This window comes from Carassius gibelio, chromosome B18 (assembly GCF_023724105.1).
Source record: "Carassius gibelio isolate Cgi1373 ecotype wild population from Czech Republic chromosome B18, carGib1.2-hapl.c, whole genome shotgun sequence".
Classification (NCBI taxonomy): Eukaryota; Metazoa; Chordata; class Actinopteri; order Cypriniformes; family Cyprinidae; genus Carassius; species Carassius gibelio.
Genome location: NC_068413.1, coordinates 4,396,045 through 4,415,775, shown reverse-complemented (window position 1 = coordinate 4,415,775; position 19,731 = coordinate 4,396,045). Strand labels below are relative to the sequence as shown.

At 35.3% G+C, this 19,731-nt stretch overlaps 1 protein-coding gene across 1 annotated transcript in view; it reads left to right on the top strand.

Annotated features, from left to right (window-relative positions):
* The first annotated feature begins 2,986 nt into the window (after nt 1-2,986).
* frmd4a (FERM domain containing 4A) overlaps nt 2,987-19,731 on the top strand; it is a 129,337-nt gene continuing 112,592 nt past the window's right edge. Inside the window, exon 1 of the mRNA XM_052581635.1 lies at nt 2,987-3,401. Coding sequence (XP_052437595.1) covers nt 3,357-3,401 — 45 coding nt within the window. The 5' untranslated portion in view covers nt 2,987-3,356. The remainder of the gene's footprint in view (nt 3,402-19,731) is intronic.

Below are 19,731 nucleotides of genomic sequence, written 5' to 3'. Positions count from 1 at the left end.
GTTCTGGCCACAAATGGCTGCATGATAGACCTCTAAATGCACTTTTCTCACAGCTGACACTCAATAGCTTACCAGAACATTATGATGAATAGAATTTATTCTATTGCAATACTGTGTATTATATACTGTATATTGCAATGCATTCCGATTAATTAATCTTTTTATTTTTGACAGGAGCATTACACATTTGGCATCGTATGAGATAATTCACTTATCTAATTGGCATATCTAACTGATTTGCATCATGTTAATGACACAAAAAAAGACATAAATAAATTGCCAAACAAAAATAATAATTAAAATCAATAACCGGCGTCTGTGTATTGATTCAGTATCGTGATAAAATCTTATTGCAGTACCAGACTGTATTGATTTTCTTCCCACTTATAGTCTTCACAGATCCCAAGAGTTATTTTATATTCTCAGCAGGTTTAACTTGATTCAATTTAATGTAAGTATATAGTTGAATTTAAGTTATTTATTGGTTTTGTGGTGAGATTTGTTGCAGAGCAAGTCCTGTGTGTCAGAATGTTTTTACATATGAAATTTTACCAATGTGCGTTATGCTGCATTATTTATTCATTCACTTTAAATAATTTGTAAAAGTAATGGCACAGTCTGAGGTGTCTTTGATGACTGTAGCTGTAGTCTAAACAGTGATATCAGATGCCAAAACTCATTTATAGGAGCTGAATCGTTTATGTAAATGAGACCTTTTCCACTCGTCATGTATGTGACACATCTTGTTTGTTTTCCAGACAGTTTAAAACTGCAACAGGATTTGACTTCAAGCGTATCAAGATTGCGATTTTAGATCTTTTCTTCTTCTGACATTTAAAACCCCACTGAGAGGAGAGATGGAGGTGAAAGGACGGAACATTCCCAGAGGTCTACAACAAGATAGCTCTTACCTGAACTACCCCAGTAAGTGGCCCGTTTAGCTCATGATGATTTTTAAACATGGCATATTTATTAAAAGAAGATGAATGTGCACTACCTTTCAATATTTTGGGACTTTTTTAAAGAAATGAATACTTTTATTTGGAAAGAATGCACGAATTTGATCAAAAGTGACAGTAAAGACATTAATAATGCTACAAAAGACTTGTAGTTAGAATTTTTTTTATTCAACACAGAATCTTGACAAAAATATATCATGGTTTCCACAAATTAAACGGCACTACTGTTTTCAACATTCATAACAATATGAGCAGCAATTCCGCATATAAGAATCATTTCTGAAGGATCATGTGACTCCGAAGACTGGAGTAATCATGCTTTATTCATAGGAATAAATTACATATTCAAATATATAAAAATAGAAAACAGTTATTTTAAATTGTGATATTATTTTACAATATTACTGCATTTGTAATCAAGCATAAGTGGCCTTTAACATGAATAATACATCTCACTGACCCCAAACTTCAATTGTAGTGTACATTAATCTTTTTTTAATATGACTTTATATAGACAATACAGCATGGACTGCACAAAACAAAGGTCCTATAATATATTGCTTACTGCACAAAATTGAAGGATGAGCTCTGAGATGATTTCTAAAAGTGGGGAGACATAAATATCTTAGAATAAAGTTAAAATTTTGTTTTTGGAATAGACTAGTCCTAGGTTATGCATTGAGAGGTTTTCTTTAAAATGATCAAAGCAAATTTGATTCTTCACAATCTGTTCCTATTAACTGAAGTGGATAAAAATCAGAGCGTGTTTTGACCACATTCATGAATGAAACCTCAGCATGTATTGTTTGGACTGACAGGTTTTGATTGACAGAGCTTAAGCAGAAGGAATAATGTTTTGATTCTGTCATGGCAACGCAGACCCTCTGCCACACCCCGGACTCCCCCCACCCCTCTGTCTCGAGTCAGTCAGTCAGATCGCGAGTGTGACTTCATTTATCTTTGTTAGCCCACTGCTGCTCTGGAGGGCTAATTAGTCCTGTGTGGGTTGGAAGAACCAGCCAAGGAGAAACAGTGTGTGTGCATGGAGAGAGAGAGAAAGAGACCCAGGTGTGTGAGCTTCAATAAAACTACAAAAAGCTAATCTTTTCAAAGGGATAGTGCTTCTTTTTTTTTTTTTTTTTACTAACTGTGGTAGTGTCACATGGGACGGGATCTTGTAAGGAGAAGTAGTATCTAAAAAAAGGAAACTGCAGCCTTCTCACCTTGTGGATTGTGTTTATTTGAGAAAAAGAGAGGGAGAGACACTGTATCTAATCATATGTTTGGGGAAAGTATGTTAGGTCCCATGAGGCTCCTTTCACTATTGCTTTCTCTTTCTTTTTTCTTTTTTAATCCCTTACACATTCATTCATTCTTTGCACCAAGAACAAAAGCACGGATTAGAACGGGATCTTCATGTTTTCTAAAGAGAATGCGAGTGGTGGTTGCAAAGACAGATGTCGATTAAATACAATTTACAAAATGTTTTGGTTTATTACAGTTTTAAATGTTGCTTATTTGTTTTATATCAAATGATGACAGCAAAGGTTATGAGTTTCCATTCAAGTGTGATCAGTTAGAAAAGTACTACACCACGATTTGAGGTTACTCATGCCTTAAGAACAAATAATATGATTACACACCGATTTTAAATATGGTTAGAGGTTTGTTCAAATCCTTTACATTAAGCATGAACAATTATAATATTGCATCATTCATTTTCTCTTTTCATTTAGACAAAGTGATGCCAGTAGCTGTTTTATTGGCACATGCAAATAATTTAATTTAGAGTAAAGTGTGTGTGTGTGTGTGTGTGTGTTTGTTCATATCCTAAGTGGCCTCATGGTACTTTATATGATTCCTGTATTCATTGATGGGTGTGTACACGTTCTCTCTCTCTCTCTCTCTCTCTCTCTCTCTCTCCCTCTCCCCCACTCTCTCCTAGCATCGTGTTTGGTTGTATCATTTGGATTTGTGAACGTGAGTGTGTGTGTGTGTGTGTCTGCAGTGCTGCTTGGTCATTTGAAACTGCAGTCTCTGCCTCCTCTCGGACCGTATGTGTGTGCGAGTGCGTGCATGTGTGTGTCCGTCCCAGTTCTCCATCCTCAGGGAGGAGGGAGTCTAACAGGCTGTTGGAGATCAAAGAAGAGACATTTCATTTGGATCAAGGACGGAGCTTGAACAGTGCTTTGGGATTTCTAAACGGAAGGGGAGAGAGTACGAGAGTGGGGAAACTATCGTACAGCGTCCTGTGAAAGAGTAGGTGATACGTTACTTGAGCGTTAACTGAACGTTGCCTGGACAATTTGGGAGGTGTTGTAGAGCGCAACGGTTTCCTTTAAGGTTTCAACACACTACTTGAACGTTACCTAAAGATTAGTTTATGGTGAAGAAATCATGGCTGTGCAACTGATGCCCGAATCTGCCGTCTGCCTGCTCATGGTGAGTACAAAGCCAACTCACACTGTACACACACCCACTGAAAAACACCCTCGGGATTGAGTTATGAACATCTTGATTTGATTTTTTTTGACTGCAGCTCAATTTGTCTTTTTACTTTACAAACACACACACACACAAAAGCCGAAGCACATGCACTCTGCAGCACCGCCACCAAACGCTGACCGAATTGCAGCACAGCACACTAACGTTGCAGAGAAAACCCCCTGACAGGTATCCTGACATCAGCATCCGTGTGTCATCTCTAGTACTACTGCCAGAGTTCGGCGGACACACATTTGCAGAGAGTGTGCTTTTCGAACATTGGGGTTTCATTACTGCACGATGGCTTCTTTTTAATAGTGCTGATTTTTGTTTCGCTGACTTTGTATGCGCTGCGCACTCACGCCGTTTTGCTGAATGAGGTGCATTCAATCTGTGAACTGTGTGAAATCAGGCGGATGATTATTATTAATTTTGTGCACCTGTTTCAGTGCGATTTAGTTGGTGTATTGTGCTTTCGAGGAGGTGTAGAGAGAGGTGAAGCTGAACTAGGGAGGTGTGAGATCAGCATGTCACTGCCCCACCCCTCCGCCCTACCTGTAACAGCTGTCTGTCTCCATGGTGATAGGCCACGGCTCTTTCTGACATCCCGAGGGGACGGCGGTGAGACAGACAGGGAGAGAGAGAGAGAGACAGAGCAAAGTGCTTTGCAAATAAGCTTTCATCTTCTATTTCTCATTTTCTTTTATCCCCTTCTACCATCTCTGACACTGGAGTTCAGAATACCTTGGAATCAAATCCAAATCGGCAATTGCTTTGGAAGATATGTCCGGGGATGCAGTGGTATAGCAATTTTGGCTATTACTGATATGAGAAGCATATATCTGAACTGTTTTAAAAATGTACGGTAAAAAGGAGATAGGAGATACTAGTACAGGTGTATTTTTTTTTTTATGCTGGTGTAAGAAAGACTTTTCGGTTTTAGTTGGAAAAATTATATGATATATCCACACCATATCAGTCACAGCTAATAAAGTAGAGAATTCAATAAATATTCACTTTTATACTGTGTATTATGTCTGTCTATCTATCTATTCTGTATCTATCTGTCTGTCTGTCTCTGTATGTCTCTCTATCTATCTATCTGTTTGTCTGTCTTTCTGTCTGTCTCTCTATCTGTCTGTCTGTCCCTCTGTCTGTCTGTCTATCTGTTTTATCATTCTGTGTGTCTGTCGTTCTGTCGATCCATCTTTCTATAGAGACATAAACAGGGTGATAAACAGTATAAGTGTATATCTTCAGTTCTCCTTGTGCTTGTCAAGTTCTCTTTCTCTCTGTTTATTATCACTCAGAATTGTTGCCGGGACGGTCAAATGAATCACACATGCGTTCACATATAAATCCCAATCCAAATATAGACAGCTGGACATGTTGAGTACTCCTAAGGGCACTTCATCTTCCCTTGTTTTTAGGCAGTGATGATTGCATTTCCTTTGTATAATGTATTCATTAAACAACCTCAGCTGCTGGATGTTTTTATAACACCAGAGTGCACACTCAAGTACACACTTTCTCGTGTTAAATCTGTGGTTACACGTGAAATATTAACATGAGTTTGGGCTGCCTCTGGATGAATATTAATGATGTATCTGCTGTGAGCATTAATATTTCAGTCAGGATGTTAATTAAGACGCTTGACATTTGTAAGAAGCAGCAAACCACACTAAAACACAAGCAGGAATCCATGGGAAACACTGTGGCTGTGTCATTCTCATTCTCTCTCTCTCTGTCTGAGGGGGACATTTGTTGGTAAATGGCTGCCAGCCTGGCTGATGAAGGGCCCTCTTTCCTCTCGCTCTCATTAGTCTGCCAATAAAAGCAGCGAGCACTTCATATTTTCATCCATCTCCTGCATTTTACCAAGATGCTCAGACATGGTTCAATGTCACGCTGACATCACAACACACAGCCTTTTCCTTTGAAGCACAAAAACCTAGACGGTAAAATATGATCAAAGTTATCGGTCGATCTAGGGGGATGCTGAAGATTATGCACACAGTATGAGAAGAAAACTGGCTCTTTTTTTTTTTTGCTGTTTAGGATTTGCATGCATCAGGGGACTAGAGTCATACTGTAGTATTCATAAATAAAAAAGAAAGTAAAACTGAACATCTTTAGCTGTTTTTCTCAGTAGATCTGGTGGGACGTTGCACACAATCAGAGTAAACTGGATTTTTTTTGTTAGTCGTTTATAATTTGCATGCATCATGGGATTCAATATCCATTGTGCTGTGCTGAGCTGCAAATTCTTTATCTAATTCCTGACCAAAAATGAACAGCCTTTTAAAAATTGCTTGTAAATCTCTCATTGTGCTACATTATCACCAAATCTTTGATTTAATATTTTTGTCGTCATGCTTTCTTTTAGGGCTCCACGATAAATCGCAAGTGATATTTATACTGTATCATTAATGCTGCTCCATGTGATAGCGCGCAGGTGATGGAGATTTACCGCAGATTACAGAACCGGCTTTAACGATATTGCATGCGATTTATCATGCAGCCCTACTTTCTTTCAATTAGCACAGTTTTTTATTTCTTTTTGGAGTTGATTGATCTGAGCTTATGCATCTCAGTTTTTGGAAAAGCGTTTTTTTTTTGGTTAGTAATTTTTTATTTATTTATTTTTTCAGAAACTGAACAGACGGACGGACTTGTAACTCCACAAGTATAACAAAAAAAGTGCAAAAATGAACAGCTTTTTGAGGGAAGTTATGCACTACGTGAGAAAATCTGTCCGTTTTAGTCCAATGGGATAACATTAGCACAACTATAACATTTTCAGGAAATCAGTTGTTCTGCTTTATGACACCATGTCTGATGATTCCCAGTCTGTGACACGCCCTACCGCCCCACACCGCATGCAGATCCTGTCCTGACCCATCTGTTCGACTGCCATGGTCACCCCACCTATCAGCTCCTCCTTAGCCATCTTGCCAACATCAAACTAAATCATTTTACAGAAACTGTCTGTGACAGAATATGTTAGCTTAACAGACTCATTTCCTGCTTTGTCAAAATGCACTCATCACACATAGCTCTTTTTATGAATATTGATGAATATTCTATTAGTTTCAGTATCCTGCTGTCAAATCATGTTATTACCTACGCAGTGTATTAGCTCAACAATGCAAGCTTTCATTCTGAGAAATTCTGCTTCCTTATGGGAACTGCAAGTGGCATCTGTGTGCACTGTGCCCCATCCGTCCTATTTGTGTCTAGATCAATAGCCTTATCTGTCTGAGATCCTCTGGGATGTGCAGTACAGCTGTGCGACCATCAGAATCTCATTACGACTGCAGATAGTGGCTTTTAAATGCGTTCTGGTATTGGCTGGTATTTCTGTTTGTGTCGTTTGTCTGGTGCTTCTGTAGCTTAAACAGCATGGTTTTAGCAACTCCGAGTTCATGGGTTTGAGTCTGATGTATGGTTGAACCGATAAAATTTATAAAAAAAAAAGGCATAGCAGAGTGTAAATATGATTGAATAGTTAAGAACATTAGCAAATTGGTATAAATGATATGAGGCATTTAGGGTAATTGGAGAGCTGGTAAAATAGTTCAAATATGAATGTTTAAAAAAAAAAAAAGTTCATCCAAAAATTCAAATGAAAATGTACTCAACCTCAGGTCATCCAGTGAAGATGACTTGTTTCTTCCTCAGAACAGAAATTTGCATTACATCACTTGCATGGGGAAGTCATGGCTTGGTGTTTAGAGAGTTTGACTCCTTATTCTTATCCTTATTCTAAAGTTTAAACTGAATCTTGCATATTACAGTAGTAATGTTGAAAATGTTGAATGGTTAGCATGGTAATTCTTAGCACCATTGCATATCAGGGTTATCGTATTGGCTCTGACAGTCGTTGCAGAAAAAGGAGATTAAGGTCAAATATAGTGGAACCTCTCAGAATAAAAGAATTTTTTTTTTTCATACTCATTCTTTAGTTTCCTCTAGTTTTTCTCAAATCTTCTGTCCTTAAAAATCAGCTGCATGTCAAATTACAGAAAAGAGTTTGCTGCTTCCAAACAAAAATAATTGCGGGTTTATTTCACCCTTTGAAAGGATTTTTTTTTTTTTTTTTTTCACGAAACTAGACAGTTTCTTGGCTCTGAGTAGCATTTTGCATATTTGGCCCAGGAGTGCAGTAGCAAAGGTGATGAGATAAGCAAATTCTGCCAGTGAAAACATTTTGAATGCACCGTGAAACACACCAGTGTTAAACAAAAATCATGATGTATTTAGACATTTAAAATATTCAATGAAATTTGCATGATTTATTTTGTAAAGATGTCTACTATGCTCAACTACGCTGCATTTATTTGATTAACAAAATGCTAAAAAAAAGTAATATTGACAATTGTATTATATATTTAGAAATTTAATTTATTCCCGTGATGCAAAGCTAACATTTCAGTATCATTACTCCAGTCTTGTGTCACATGTTCCTTCAGAAATAATTATAATATGCTCATTTGCTGCTTATTATCAATGTTGACAACAGTTGTCCTGTTCAATAATATCTTGAAAACCATGATTGTTTTGGTAGAAATGATAGTGTCCATAGTAAATGTTTGTAAGGGGTAGCAGTGAACACAGATGCACTACCCGCTCAGGTGTTTGGACACTGAGGGATTGAGTGCTGTCTGTTGAGACTCTTCTGAGAGAAGCAATTATATAGTCGGTGGGGAGCTGTTAGGATGAGTGAGCATTTATTTTTTATCTCTTGTGTTTATCATTTTATAACCAATTTTCTATCTTGTCGGCTTTAATGCGGCACTGAAGAGATGCCATCCTTCACTGAAACATTTCTGCAAGAGGTTCACTTATAAAAGAACCACAGATGTTGGGGAAAGTGTTTCAGCTGCTCTATAACATTGCACTTCCTCAAAGAGTTTCTGGAAGTGTAAAGGATGCCCTTGCTTTAAAGACTTTCTGACTTAAAGACATTTTCTGAAGGTGTAAAGCTAGTCTCAGACAGCACACCCACAGACCGCCTACAGCCTGTTCACAGAATACAACAATGAACTCTCCAGCACTGATTCTGAGTGGTTGACTATCCAAAGGTTTTGTTTCAGTCTACCTGGAAACAAAACAGGCAGTTAAGAATTATTAATTAAAATACAGTCAGCCAAATATATTGAAAATAACATGCTATTTTATTTCCCCTCATTTCAAAACAAATCTTTTAAATTTAACGGTAGAACAGAACAAAACAAGAATAAAAATATAAGAAGCTACTAAAGCCAAAATGAATTAGGCATAATTTAACGTTTTTTACTAATCCAATATCCATGTAAAACAAGATCTTCAGAGCATAATGAATACATTTTTAACTTACAACGTATTAAAGGAACATCAAATTAAGATATGTATGTTTGAGAGGTTTATTTCAATAATATGAATATGATTTAATGTGCTTTTTTTTTATTCTGTCATGTGACAACACTTTTATTTGCATTAAAGCCCCTTTTCTTGACAAAAAGTCTTTCCAAAACATTTGAAGTATTAATATTTAAGAAATATTTTTTTAATAATAATAATCACAATAAAAATATTTTATAGTAATTTAAAATGGGTCAGAAATCGTTGGAATGTGGTTGGAAACTCCAGAGGAAAATACTTTATTTGTATTAGAAGAGGCTCTTGCAAGCGTGGACATATTTTTTCAAGTTTCCTATATATATATATATATATATATATATATAATTATTTTTTAAGTTTTATTTATTTAATCACCACAATCATTCTGGGAATATGAATTATTTCCCAATAGAGCTATTCAAGTCATCTGCTGAAAGTTCCTGTGTTTTTTTTTCATGTGGCAGTATATAAAATATGCTGAGAAACAAAATGCCAGGTTATTTTCCCCCCTGTATTTTGGAGCCTTAATCAAAATACACTTTTTATTTTTTAATGTGTGATCTTCTTGTGAACAAGTCAATTATAGTGTTCCTGTAGCTCAAGTGATAGAGCATTGTGTTAGCAGCACAAGGTTGTGGGTTCAACTCCCAGGGAACACATGTTAGGTAAAAAATGTTAGCCTGAATACACTAAGTCATTTTGGAGAAAAGTGTCTGCTAAATGCATAAATTTAAATTCAAATCATTATTGCTTAAAATTACCTTAACACTAAAATATTTTATCAAAATGTCATAAGTTTCTTAACCTCTTCCTAAAATGAATTTGCTTTTTGACCAACATCATCGGTCTCTCTCATTTTACAACCTCTCCCTTCCAACCATCCATCTCCCTTTCTCAGTGAGTGACGTGAAATTCAGCCAAGTATGGTGACCCATACTCAGAATTCGTGCTCTGCTTTTAACCCATCCAAAGTGCACACACACAGCAGTGAACACACACACACACTGTGAACACACACCCGGCGCAGTGGGCAGCCATTTATGCTGCGGCGCCCGGGGAGCAGTTGGGGGTTCAGTGCCTTGCTCAAGGACACCTCAGTCATGGTATTGAGGGTGGAGAGAGCACTGTACATTCACTCCCCACACCTACATTTTCTGCTGGCTCGAGACTCGAACTCACAACCTTTCGATTGTGAGTCTACTTTTCATAATCTAGTCTATTGCTGTTAGTTTAAATCAAGTCCTGATTTTTTTTCTCATTGAATATCCTGTTTTACTCAGATATACATTTGATTTTGGAACAGAGTTGTGAACAGTGTTTCATGTTGACTTTAATATAATAGGTAACATTTTAACATTAATGGTTTTACTTACTATTTGCTTGATAATGTCACCTTTAAATATGTCTGTTGTACATTACACACAGTACATTAAGTGTAATCTGCCCTTGATTAAAGCGGCACAGAGCGCTGCGTCTTCATTTTAGCAGTAGGCAGTCTGTTCACACACTGAGCTAATGGAGAGGAATGGATCATCTCTCCCTCACTCTTACAGAACAGCCCTTGAATCCGCACTAACCTCATTAAACTGCCTGTATACGGGACATGAATGGAAAAATTAGGTTTGAAATGCACACATACGAGTTCAGAGCCACACATACACACCAGATGTCTCTGCCACATTCACTTTTAATCATGTTAGAGCTTATTATGGCGCTGGTCTTCCGTTGTTTGGCTTTATCGATGATGTCAGCGCTGTGTGTATGTGAGTGTGCCTTACTATGTGTGTGTGTGTGTGTGTGTGTGTGTGTGTGTGGGTTCACACATATCTGAAATATTGAGGTCAGTGGAGCACAACCTCTCCAACAGGACATCCATCACTGTGTACTTCACCAAGAGAGGAGAGGAGGGGTGTAGTATCTACAGTCCTGTTGGTCAGATGGCAGCAGGTTTACTCTGTTATGATTCAAATGTGTTGTCTGTTAACCTAAAAAAAATACTTTATATGGTAATATCTAAGTAACTTGTTTTATTCAAGTTAATTAAATATGAAAATGCATAATTCATGCAAACAAGTGCATTGCTGTTGTTCTCAAATCTCATTTGTGTACATTGAAAAATGCGCAGTTTTGATGTTGATGGCATTTAATGTTGATATACACAAATGTATGACATTTTCAGCTAATAAAAATGTTCTTAGCTTTTCATTGGTCAAAGCTATTATGGCTTTTACTTCAGAGACTTTTAAGCTTAAGTTGAAGTAATAAAAAGACTAAAACAGAAATTAACGAACTCTATATAGAAATATAAAACTTAAAATTATTTAAAAATAAAAATATAAACTAATTTACAATATTAATACATACAATAATAGATTCTAAAACCATTATGCAGGTGTATTTTATTTTTATTTTTTGACTTTCTGTTGCGGTTCACTTTCATTGTAAAATTGAAAAGCCAGGAGATTCTGCAAAATAAATAAAAATTATATGGAAAACAAACACTTTTAACACATTTTTAATTTTTAGGTGAACTATCCCTTGAAATATGACTGAATCATTACACATTACTCCTTATTTTTAGAGAAGATTGCAGCTCTAAATAATTTGAATTGTGCGACAAAGCATTTAACATTTGAAACCCCCCAAAATTTTGGAAGTTCAACAAACATGAAAGCAATTTTTTAGGTTTAGTAGATCAAGTGGAAATATATCCTTAAGCCAGCAACTGCACATGCTTCCGGTGTAGTCTGAGAGTCCTGGTCCTGTGGGTGTGTGTGTGTATTACTTGATATTCTGCAGAATGACATCATGTAGTAGAAGGTCTAAGTGTAAGGAGAGAGAGAGGATGATTTATACCAGTATTGGGAAATACTTCACACACACACACACACACACATAGCTACAAGACTGCTGCGAGACCTCATGCTGCTGTGAGCCAAATAAAACTTCCTCCTTATTAAAATGTATAAAGTGTGAGAATAATTAATGAATTCCCCTGTAATAAAACTGTCCGTCACACTATTGGGTCGTCAGCTCATATCCCACAAGCAAATTCATTCAGGATATGCAGCTTAAACAAGAAGACAGAGGTTATGATACTGCAGCAGGATCACTAGTGGCTGAACTCTGAGCAGTGATCAATATTAATCTGTGTGTATGAAGTGGAAAGCAGAGACTGTGGATTAAATATCACTGTCTGTAATTGAGATGATCAATGGGGCGCTGTTTCCTGTGACTCTCTATTTATACACCTTATAGATTTCCTCCCTGCACTGCGGAGCTCAACCTCTCACCTCACGCGGCGCTTTGTCCTGTCCTGCTGTGTCTGTGTGCAGGAGGGGAGATGGTGAGTTAATGTGACAAAGAAAGGAAGAGGAATGAATATAGCGTGTGTACTGTATGTTGCTGGAAATGGTTGATGTGTTCTGTTTTGGAATAGATGTAATATTAATTTATTTGTCAAATGTACACTGAAATCAAATGGAATCAAACATATTATTCTACAGGCAGTTTTTTTGGGTGATAAATTATTGTGAAGATTCAAATAAATTATGTAATGTTTTCCTTTATTATTATTATTATTTATGTAAAAATTAAATACATAATATATGTATATTATATATAAAATGTTATATACCAATACATATGTTTAGAATTAATTATTCATTAGAAAACCTATTCATCAACAAAAAATGTTGACATGTTGAAAAAAAAGCAATAACAATCATTCAGGACATTACAGAAAACAATGTATTTTTATTTATTTCTATATAATTTTTTTAAATTCATATTATAGAAACCTGTACTTACAGAATACATTTTCAATATATTATTATTATTATTATTATTATTATGAGTAGAAAAGTATTCTAAAAATAGAATTATGTGTGTATGTATTTATTTTACATTTGTATTGTTTTGTATTGTTTTTTTATTATTATTCTTGTTTATTAGTTTGCTTAAATATAGAGATCTGTCAATTCTGTCAAGTGCTCAGAAAATAAACACCTTTAGATGGATGCTCACTGCTTGAACTCTCAATAGTTGGATTTCCATCCAAATGTTTTGCATTTTTTTGTTTTTTTACATTTATGAAAATTTGACCAAAGACAATGCTAAATATTGCAGATTTCTATCAGCTTTCTTATGCTCATTATTTTGAAGGAGCTCACCTGAGTTTTGCCACTAGAGCAGCTGAAGAGTTAAATTTGCCATACTGAAGCATTTATATATAGCGTTATTAAATGCTGCCAGGAGATTCACATAATGAATGCTGCCAGTGCTCAAAACTGATCTGGCGGATTGTGAGAATGCAAACAGCTGTGGGTTAAACACTTCTGCCTTTTTTTTTTTTTTTCAGTTTAATAAAAAATAAAAAGCTGTCAACTTATTGTCAGTGCCCAAATGTTTAACCCTTGTTTTTTTTTAATGTTTTTTTCTTAAATGTGAAATATTTTTACATGTGGAAAATTTTCAGCACAATTTTATTCCTTGCATAACTCCAGAAAATTCACCTCAGCCTAATGCATTAACTTTAATGCACACATCAAGCAGTTTACAATAAAAAAATTCACAGTTCGTGGAAAAATATTTGTATTCAAACCCAGTATATAATGTTATAGTCTCTAGATATTGCTCAATTCCCTCCAGGTGAAAAATCCAGTCGTTTAAAAAAAAGCAATTGTGCATCTTTCCTCATGTTACATTCAGGTGCTTTTTTTAAGGCTTGGATGATTCTGTTGCCATGTAAATGTGGATAAGGTTGTGCAGACTATTCCACTGCCAGGTGGTTTTAGTACATCACACATTATTCATTTTATTTTATTGCTTGTGTGTTGTGTGTATATTCACATGTGCCAGTGTGTATCTGCATCCATGAGTGTTTGTAAAAACACTGGACCCCCGAATGTTTGAGTGGCTCAGATAATTATAAATCCCATCTGCCGGCGAGCTCTTTGAGCGTTCACACCAACTGTGCAAAAAGCAACAAAACAACACTGTTTTTGTCCTGCAATGTGGATGCATCTCACATCATCTTGCCTGATCAGAACCTCAAACTGGGCTTTTCTTTTGATCCTGGAGAAGTGCAGGAGCAGACTGTATGTGTTTATGCATATTTGTGTGTAGCAGATTGTGTGTGTCTTTCAAACCAGATGCATATTTAACACATGGTTAAGCATAGAAGCAGTTCAGATTTAAAGTTCAGAGCTCTGCGGGAAGACCTCTGGACTGTTTCTGGCTGCTTTACTCTAAGTTGTAAAAGCAAACAAACATAAAGAAAAATCTGAGCGCTTGCTGCAAAGGGTCACAGGTTAGTAGAGCATTCAGACAAAATCTTTTCAATAGCAAACAGCTCTGAATAGAAGCAGCAGAAGGAAGAATATCAATGGAAGCGTGTGTGTGTGTGTGTGTGTGTGTGTGTGTTTGGTGGGCTCCTCTGTGGTTTTTCATCCAATGCAAATTTATATTTCAGATCCATTTGATATTAAACCATTTCTGGGCCAAAGGCCTTTGGAATATCAATTAATTTACACTATCAGCAAGCCACCAATAACATATTTTTATGTTTATATTATCGTACAATTACCTAAAATCCACTTTCATTAGATTGAAACATTTAGTTTATAAGAAGTCTTCAAATATAATTAATAGTACAGTAAAAATGTAATTATTTTAATAAAATGTTTCAAAAGTTAATTTTCATTCAAATGCAGTTGTAATTGGTCATGTCCAAGTGGGTGAGATGTTAATTACTTAATAAAATGAAAACAGTTTTATTTATAATTTTATTTATATATATATATATATATATATATATATATATATATATATATATATATATATATATATATATATATATATATATATATATATTTTTTTTTTTGTTTTTGTCTGCTTTGCTTATGCTAAGAAATGTTCAGGGATGTGTTAAAAAAAAGGGCAAGAGAGGGGAAAAATGCATCTGAGATAGAAATAAAGAGAAAGGTTAAAGTCCATGAAGAGAGCGCTAACATAGAGAAAGATCGGGCCAGATCAGCCGAACAGGACTGGAGTTTATTTATAGGGTTTTATTATTATGGAGGAGGTGGTAGTAGAATAATGCATTCTGATCAGACAGCCTTGAACTTTCCCTGTGTGTATAGAGTCACAATTTCAGCACAGTCAGGAAAAAATAATGGCAAACATATTTTATTGAATAAATGGTTCTGACTCTACAGCCTGACAAATATTTTTTTAAATGCAAAAACACAGACACTGCACAACTGAAGTATTAAGTATATACATTTACAGTTTTATCTAGGCTAAATAACTATGTAACTTGATGGGAAAAGTGTCAATTGTGAATATGTAATATATTGTAATTGTTTTTTAATATGTCGATGTTGCCACAGTTTTATAAAAGCAAGACAACACTGAAATGTCAGATTTTACCATGGATTACTGTCCGCTTGGCATTGTTCCTTAACATGGTACAATCACCATAAAGAGACACACACACATATGTGACCCTGGAGCACAAAACAAGTCTTAAGTCGCTGGGGTATATTTTTAGCAATAACTAAAAAACATTGTATGGGTTAAACATATAGATCATTCCATTTTATTACACTTATTTGTATTGCTTTCTTTATATGTATGGATTTCTTGGGTTGTTACCGACATCTGGTGAAAATGTCATGTCAACAGCACCTTTAGAAATATATTTACTGAGAAAAATGGTGATGTGTTCAATACTTATTTGATCCACTGTGTGTGTGTGTGTGTATACAGTGTGTGTATATATATATATATATATATATATATATATATATATATATATATATATATATATGTTTTCACTTATTAAATAATATTTAGATGATTTTTCAAACATCTACAATAGGAATATAATGAGAGGCACTCATTATTAGTCAGTAATATAGCTTTTTTGTTTGTTTTGTTTTAAAAGAGATTCCCATCTTAGTTCAGATTTGAAACTTTTCTTTCTAATTTTATATTTTGCTTTTTTCCATCTGATATGTAGATTATGTGCACATAGATATATAAAACATACATGATGAATGACATGATGAATAAATTGTGATAGAAATGTCATTTTTTGAGGGTGAACTATTCCTTGAAGAGGATCCATCAGTAGAAAGAGGATGTGATTAGGAGACTTTTTAATAGTAATAATGACTGTTAGAGGTCTGCAGTGAGGGCTCCCTATAGATGACATGAGGAACGGAAACGGTCTGACTGTAGCTGGTTAGTTAAATCCCGTGGGAGTATCTTTGACGTTTTTTGACGTACACTGAATGACTCGAGCCTCATGAATTAATGGAGAACGTCTGGTGTTTGTGTGTGTGTTTCTATGGCTAATCCTATACATATTAATATCGTCGCGGTATTTCTGTCTCGTTGTGTGTTTGTGAGAGTGTGTCATTTCTTTGTGGGCTGTTTCATGCTTGACTAATGGCAGGGCTCAAGGTTATCACTTTAGCCTGGCAAACGGAGATGGGCTGATCATATGGGGCCAATTAAAACCTGTATAATGAGATATGATCTTCAAGACATGCGATACACACACACATACACACACACACAATGTGGCACTGAAGGTCTTTAGGGATTTTTTTCTATGTTCGTCTGGTCTCCTTTCAGACGCTGACAACCCATAATCAAACCTGACAGAAAGATGCACAGATAATGGAGCGAAAATGCATAGTGTATGTGTGGGACTGTGAGTGAGAGTAAAGTGGGCTCTGTAAAATGGAAATAGCAAGTGTGTGAATGTGAAAGGAAAGAAACAGAAAGGAAAATTCCTTTTAATTTGTAAACAGTCTCAGTCTATTTCAGACACCCACTAGGCTGCCTACACGTGAAAACACACACAGAAACAAACACAGGGGGATTCGAGGTGGGCGGGTGAGTTGGATATTTTCAGATTTGACAGATTTTGAAACTCCCACACTCTAAAATATATCTGACACGTTTTGCCTGAGCCATCTGATATGAAGACTGATCGATTCGGACCACAATCGTTCACGTAACAATCAAGCATGTTAAGTGTAGTCGTATAATTTGCTTGGTTTTCTTTAGCTGGACAAAATCTACAAACAGCAATGTAATGCAGAATGACAGGGAAATCCCTCCATTAGGATCAGTTTAAAATTATTAAAATAAGAATCTGATTTGATATGTCACTGTATGCGTTGTTGCTGAAAAGGCACGATTTTTAATGTTTTAAAAACACAGGCTCACCAATCCTGCATTTATTTACAGAAAAAGTACAGTAAAATTGTGAAATATTTTTACTATTTAAAATAACTGTTTTCTATTCGAATATATAAAAAAAAATAATTTTTTTTCTGTGATTTCTAAACAAAAATCCAGTCACATGATCCAGTGTCTTTGATGAATAGAAAGTTCAGAAAAACAGCTTTTATCTGAAATAGAAATCTTTTGGAACATTATAAATGTCTTTATCATCACTTCTGGGCAATTTAAGGCATCTTTGCTAAAAACGAGTAAATGCAAGTAAAAGTACTGACTCCAAGCTTTTCAGTGGTGTAGCGTATAATGTTACAAAAGCTTTTTATTTCAAATTAATGCTGATCTTTGGATTTTTGTATTCATCAAAGAATCCTGAATAAAATACTCAATTGTTTTAAATACTGATATGATAATAAAATATTTTTTTTTATTGAACAGCATATTACAATTATTTCTGAAGCATCATGTATCACTGACGACTAGAGTAATGGTGCTGAAAATTCAGCTTTGATCACAGGAATAAATTACATTTAAAAAAATATTCAAATAGAAAGCAGTTATTTTAAATAGTAAAAATATTTCGCAATATTACTGCTTTTTCTGTCTATTGGATTAAATAAACACAGGCTTAGTGAGGAGAAGGTGATAAAAAAAAAAAATATATATATATATATATATATATATATAAACATAAATAGGTTTGCAATTCAGACACTTTTATTTGACCTATTTTATTTTACTATTTTTTATTTTTATTTTAATCTTTCAAGTATAAAATTCATTTGCATAAATTATTTAATTTATTATTGTGCATTAATGGTTATGTCAGAATGCTATAGATGCAGTATAAAAGATGTTACATTTTAGCAGTTTAAATGCACACTTTCCTTAAATTATAATGCTAAAATAGTTTATAATGAAATGTGTTATTATTATTATTATAACCCTACTGGTCACATTGCAGCTTATTATGGTCAAGAACCATCCTCTTAGACATGCAGGTAAACAATGTCTGAGTGCAATAATTTGCAGTTTGTCTCGCTAAAGTTTGTTGAAGTATGCAGTTAGTGTGTATACTACATTCTAGTATAGCTATGTTGTTGTCAGGTGTGGAGGGTCATTTCAGGGGCTTCTGCTCCAGCAGCAGTGAAGTTGCATTAGTGGAGAGCGTCCCATGCCTCGGTGTGTGTGTGCATGAAACCATCTGCCTCAACAGATGTCAGTGACTGAAACCCACGCCGTGGTACCGAGGGAAAGCCGAACAAATCATGTTACGTTTAAATCGGGTGTCTATACAGAGAACACATCCTAATACCTCAAATTAAATGCCATAAACTGAATTACCCACCTGCATGTCATATTCCAGATTAGATGCTTCATTCTTTATCTGCTTTTCTTGTGTAACTGTGCATAACACAATGCAGAAGATATGATTACAAAGAATACATTAGTTACTCACAATGCATTTGTTTATGTCTCAGTGTGTAAATATTGCATTTGGTGTAATCTGATAGAATTTGAAATGTCGGGATCTGGGTGGGATGAATTGTCATGTAACTATGGAGGGTTTGCATGGATGGGAGGTCTTTAGAAATGCACATGTATTATTGGGGTTTTTACTGTAAGTCAGACAAAATGAGCTGCATCTGACACCATCCTAATGAAGCAACATTGGAAGTGAATGCAAAAATATACACAGTAGGTCTGCCTGTGATTCACACTGACAATCTGATTGACAGCCCTGTTTCTGACAGTCAGAACATTGGGAAGAATACAGATTTTCTGACAGATGGAAGAGAATGTTCAGAATATAAAATATGATGGCAGTACCATGGCTCATGTTTTCAGATGTGTTTCTGATGGATTGTGTTAACTGTTTGGTGACCTGAAAAATGAATGTGCATTTAAAAAATGTGTTAGTATTTAGTATCTCCCCTTTTGCTTGAAAATGACAGCTGGCTTAAAACTAAACTCCGCAAGTTTGTGTAAAACCTGATCAATATTATCCAGCATGATTGAGAATGATCCAGATAGCAAAAAAAAAGTACTTTATTAACCCTCATGCTATTCCAAACTTTCTTTCTTCTGTAAACATGTAGAGAAGTCAAGAGGGCTTCATCTTTGTTTCCACAGATTTATGTGAAATGTTGTAGTCCCATAATCAACGGTAGTCGAATCTGAAAAACATGACATTATGGCAAATAATTTCCCTCAACAGTGAAAATATCCTGTCCTTAGAGCTAGTCTTTAAGTTCAACAAGATTCTCTGTAGCATGATGGGATGAATTTCTCCACTAGATGGAGCTAATGGATAAGACATGCATCCTATGAGCTTGAGGAAGATGATAGGATGCTGTCATGTTATCTATAATACCTGGGTATAGAACAAATAGAACATATTTGAATTATTAGGATGTATCTAAAATCATAGTATGGTGTGCAAAAGGTGCTTTGTTGATCTAGTCTGCCTGGTTTTGGAGGTTTTAAAAAGGTCTTAATAAACTGTAATTTACCCTTTCAGAAATTAAGGCCTTAACAAGGTCTAAAATCAGAGCAGAAATTCTTAAATTCATAAAGTAGTGGCATTAATTGTTGCATGCTCTGCTAATAAATGTATATCTATAATGTATCTTGATTTAACATTCACTGT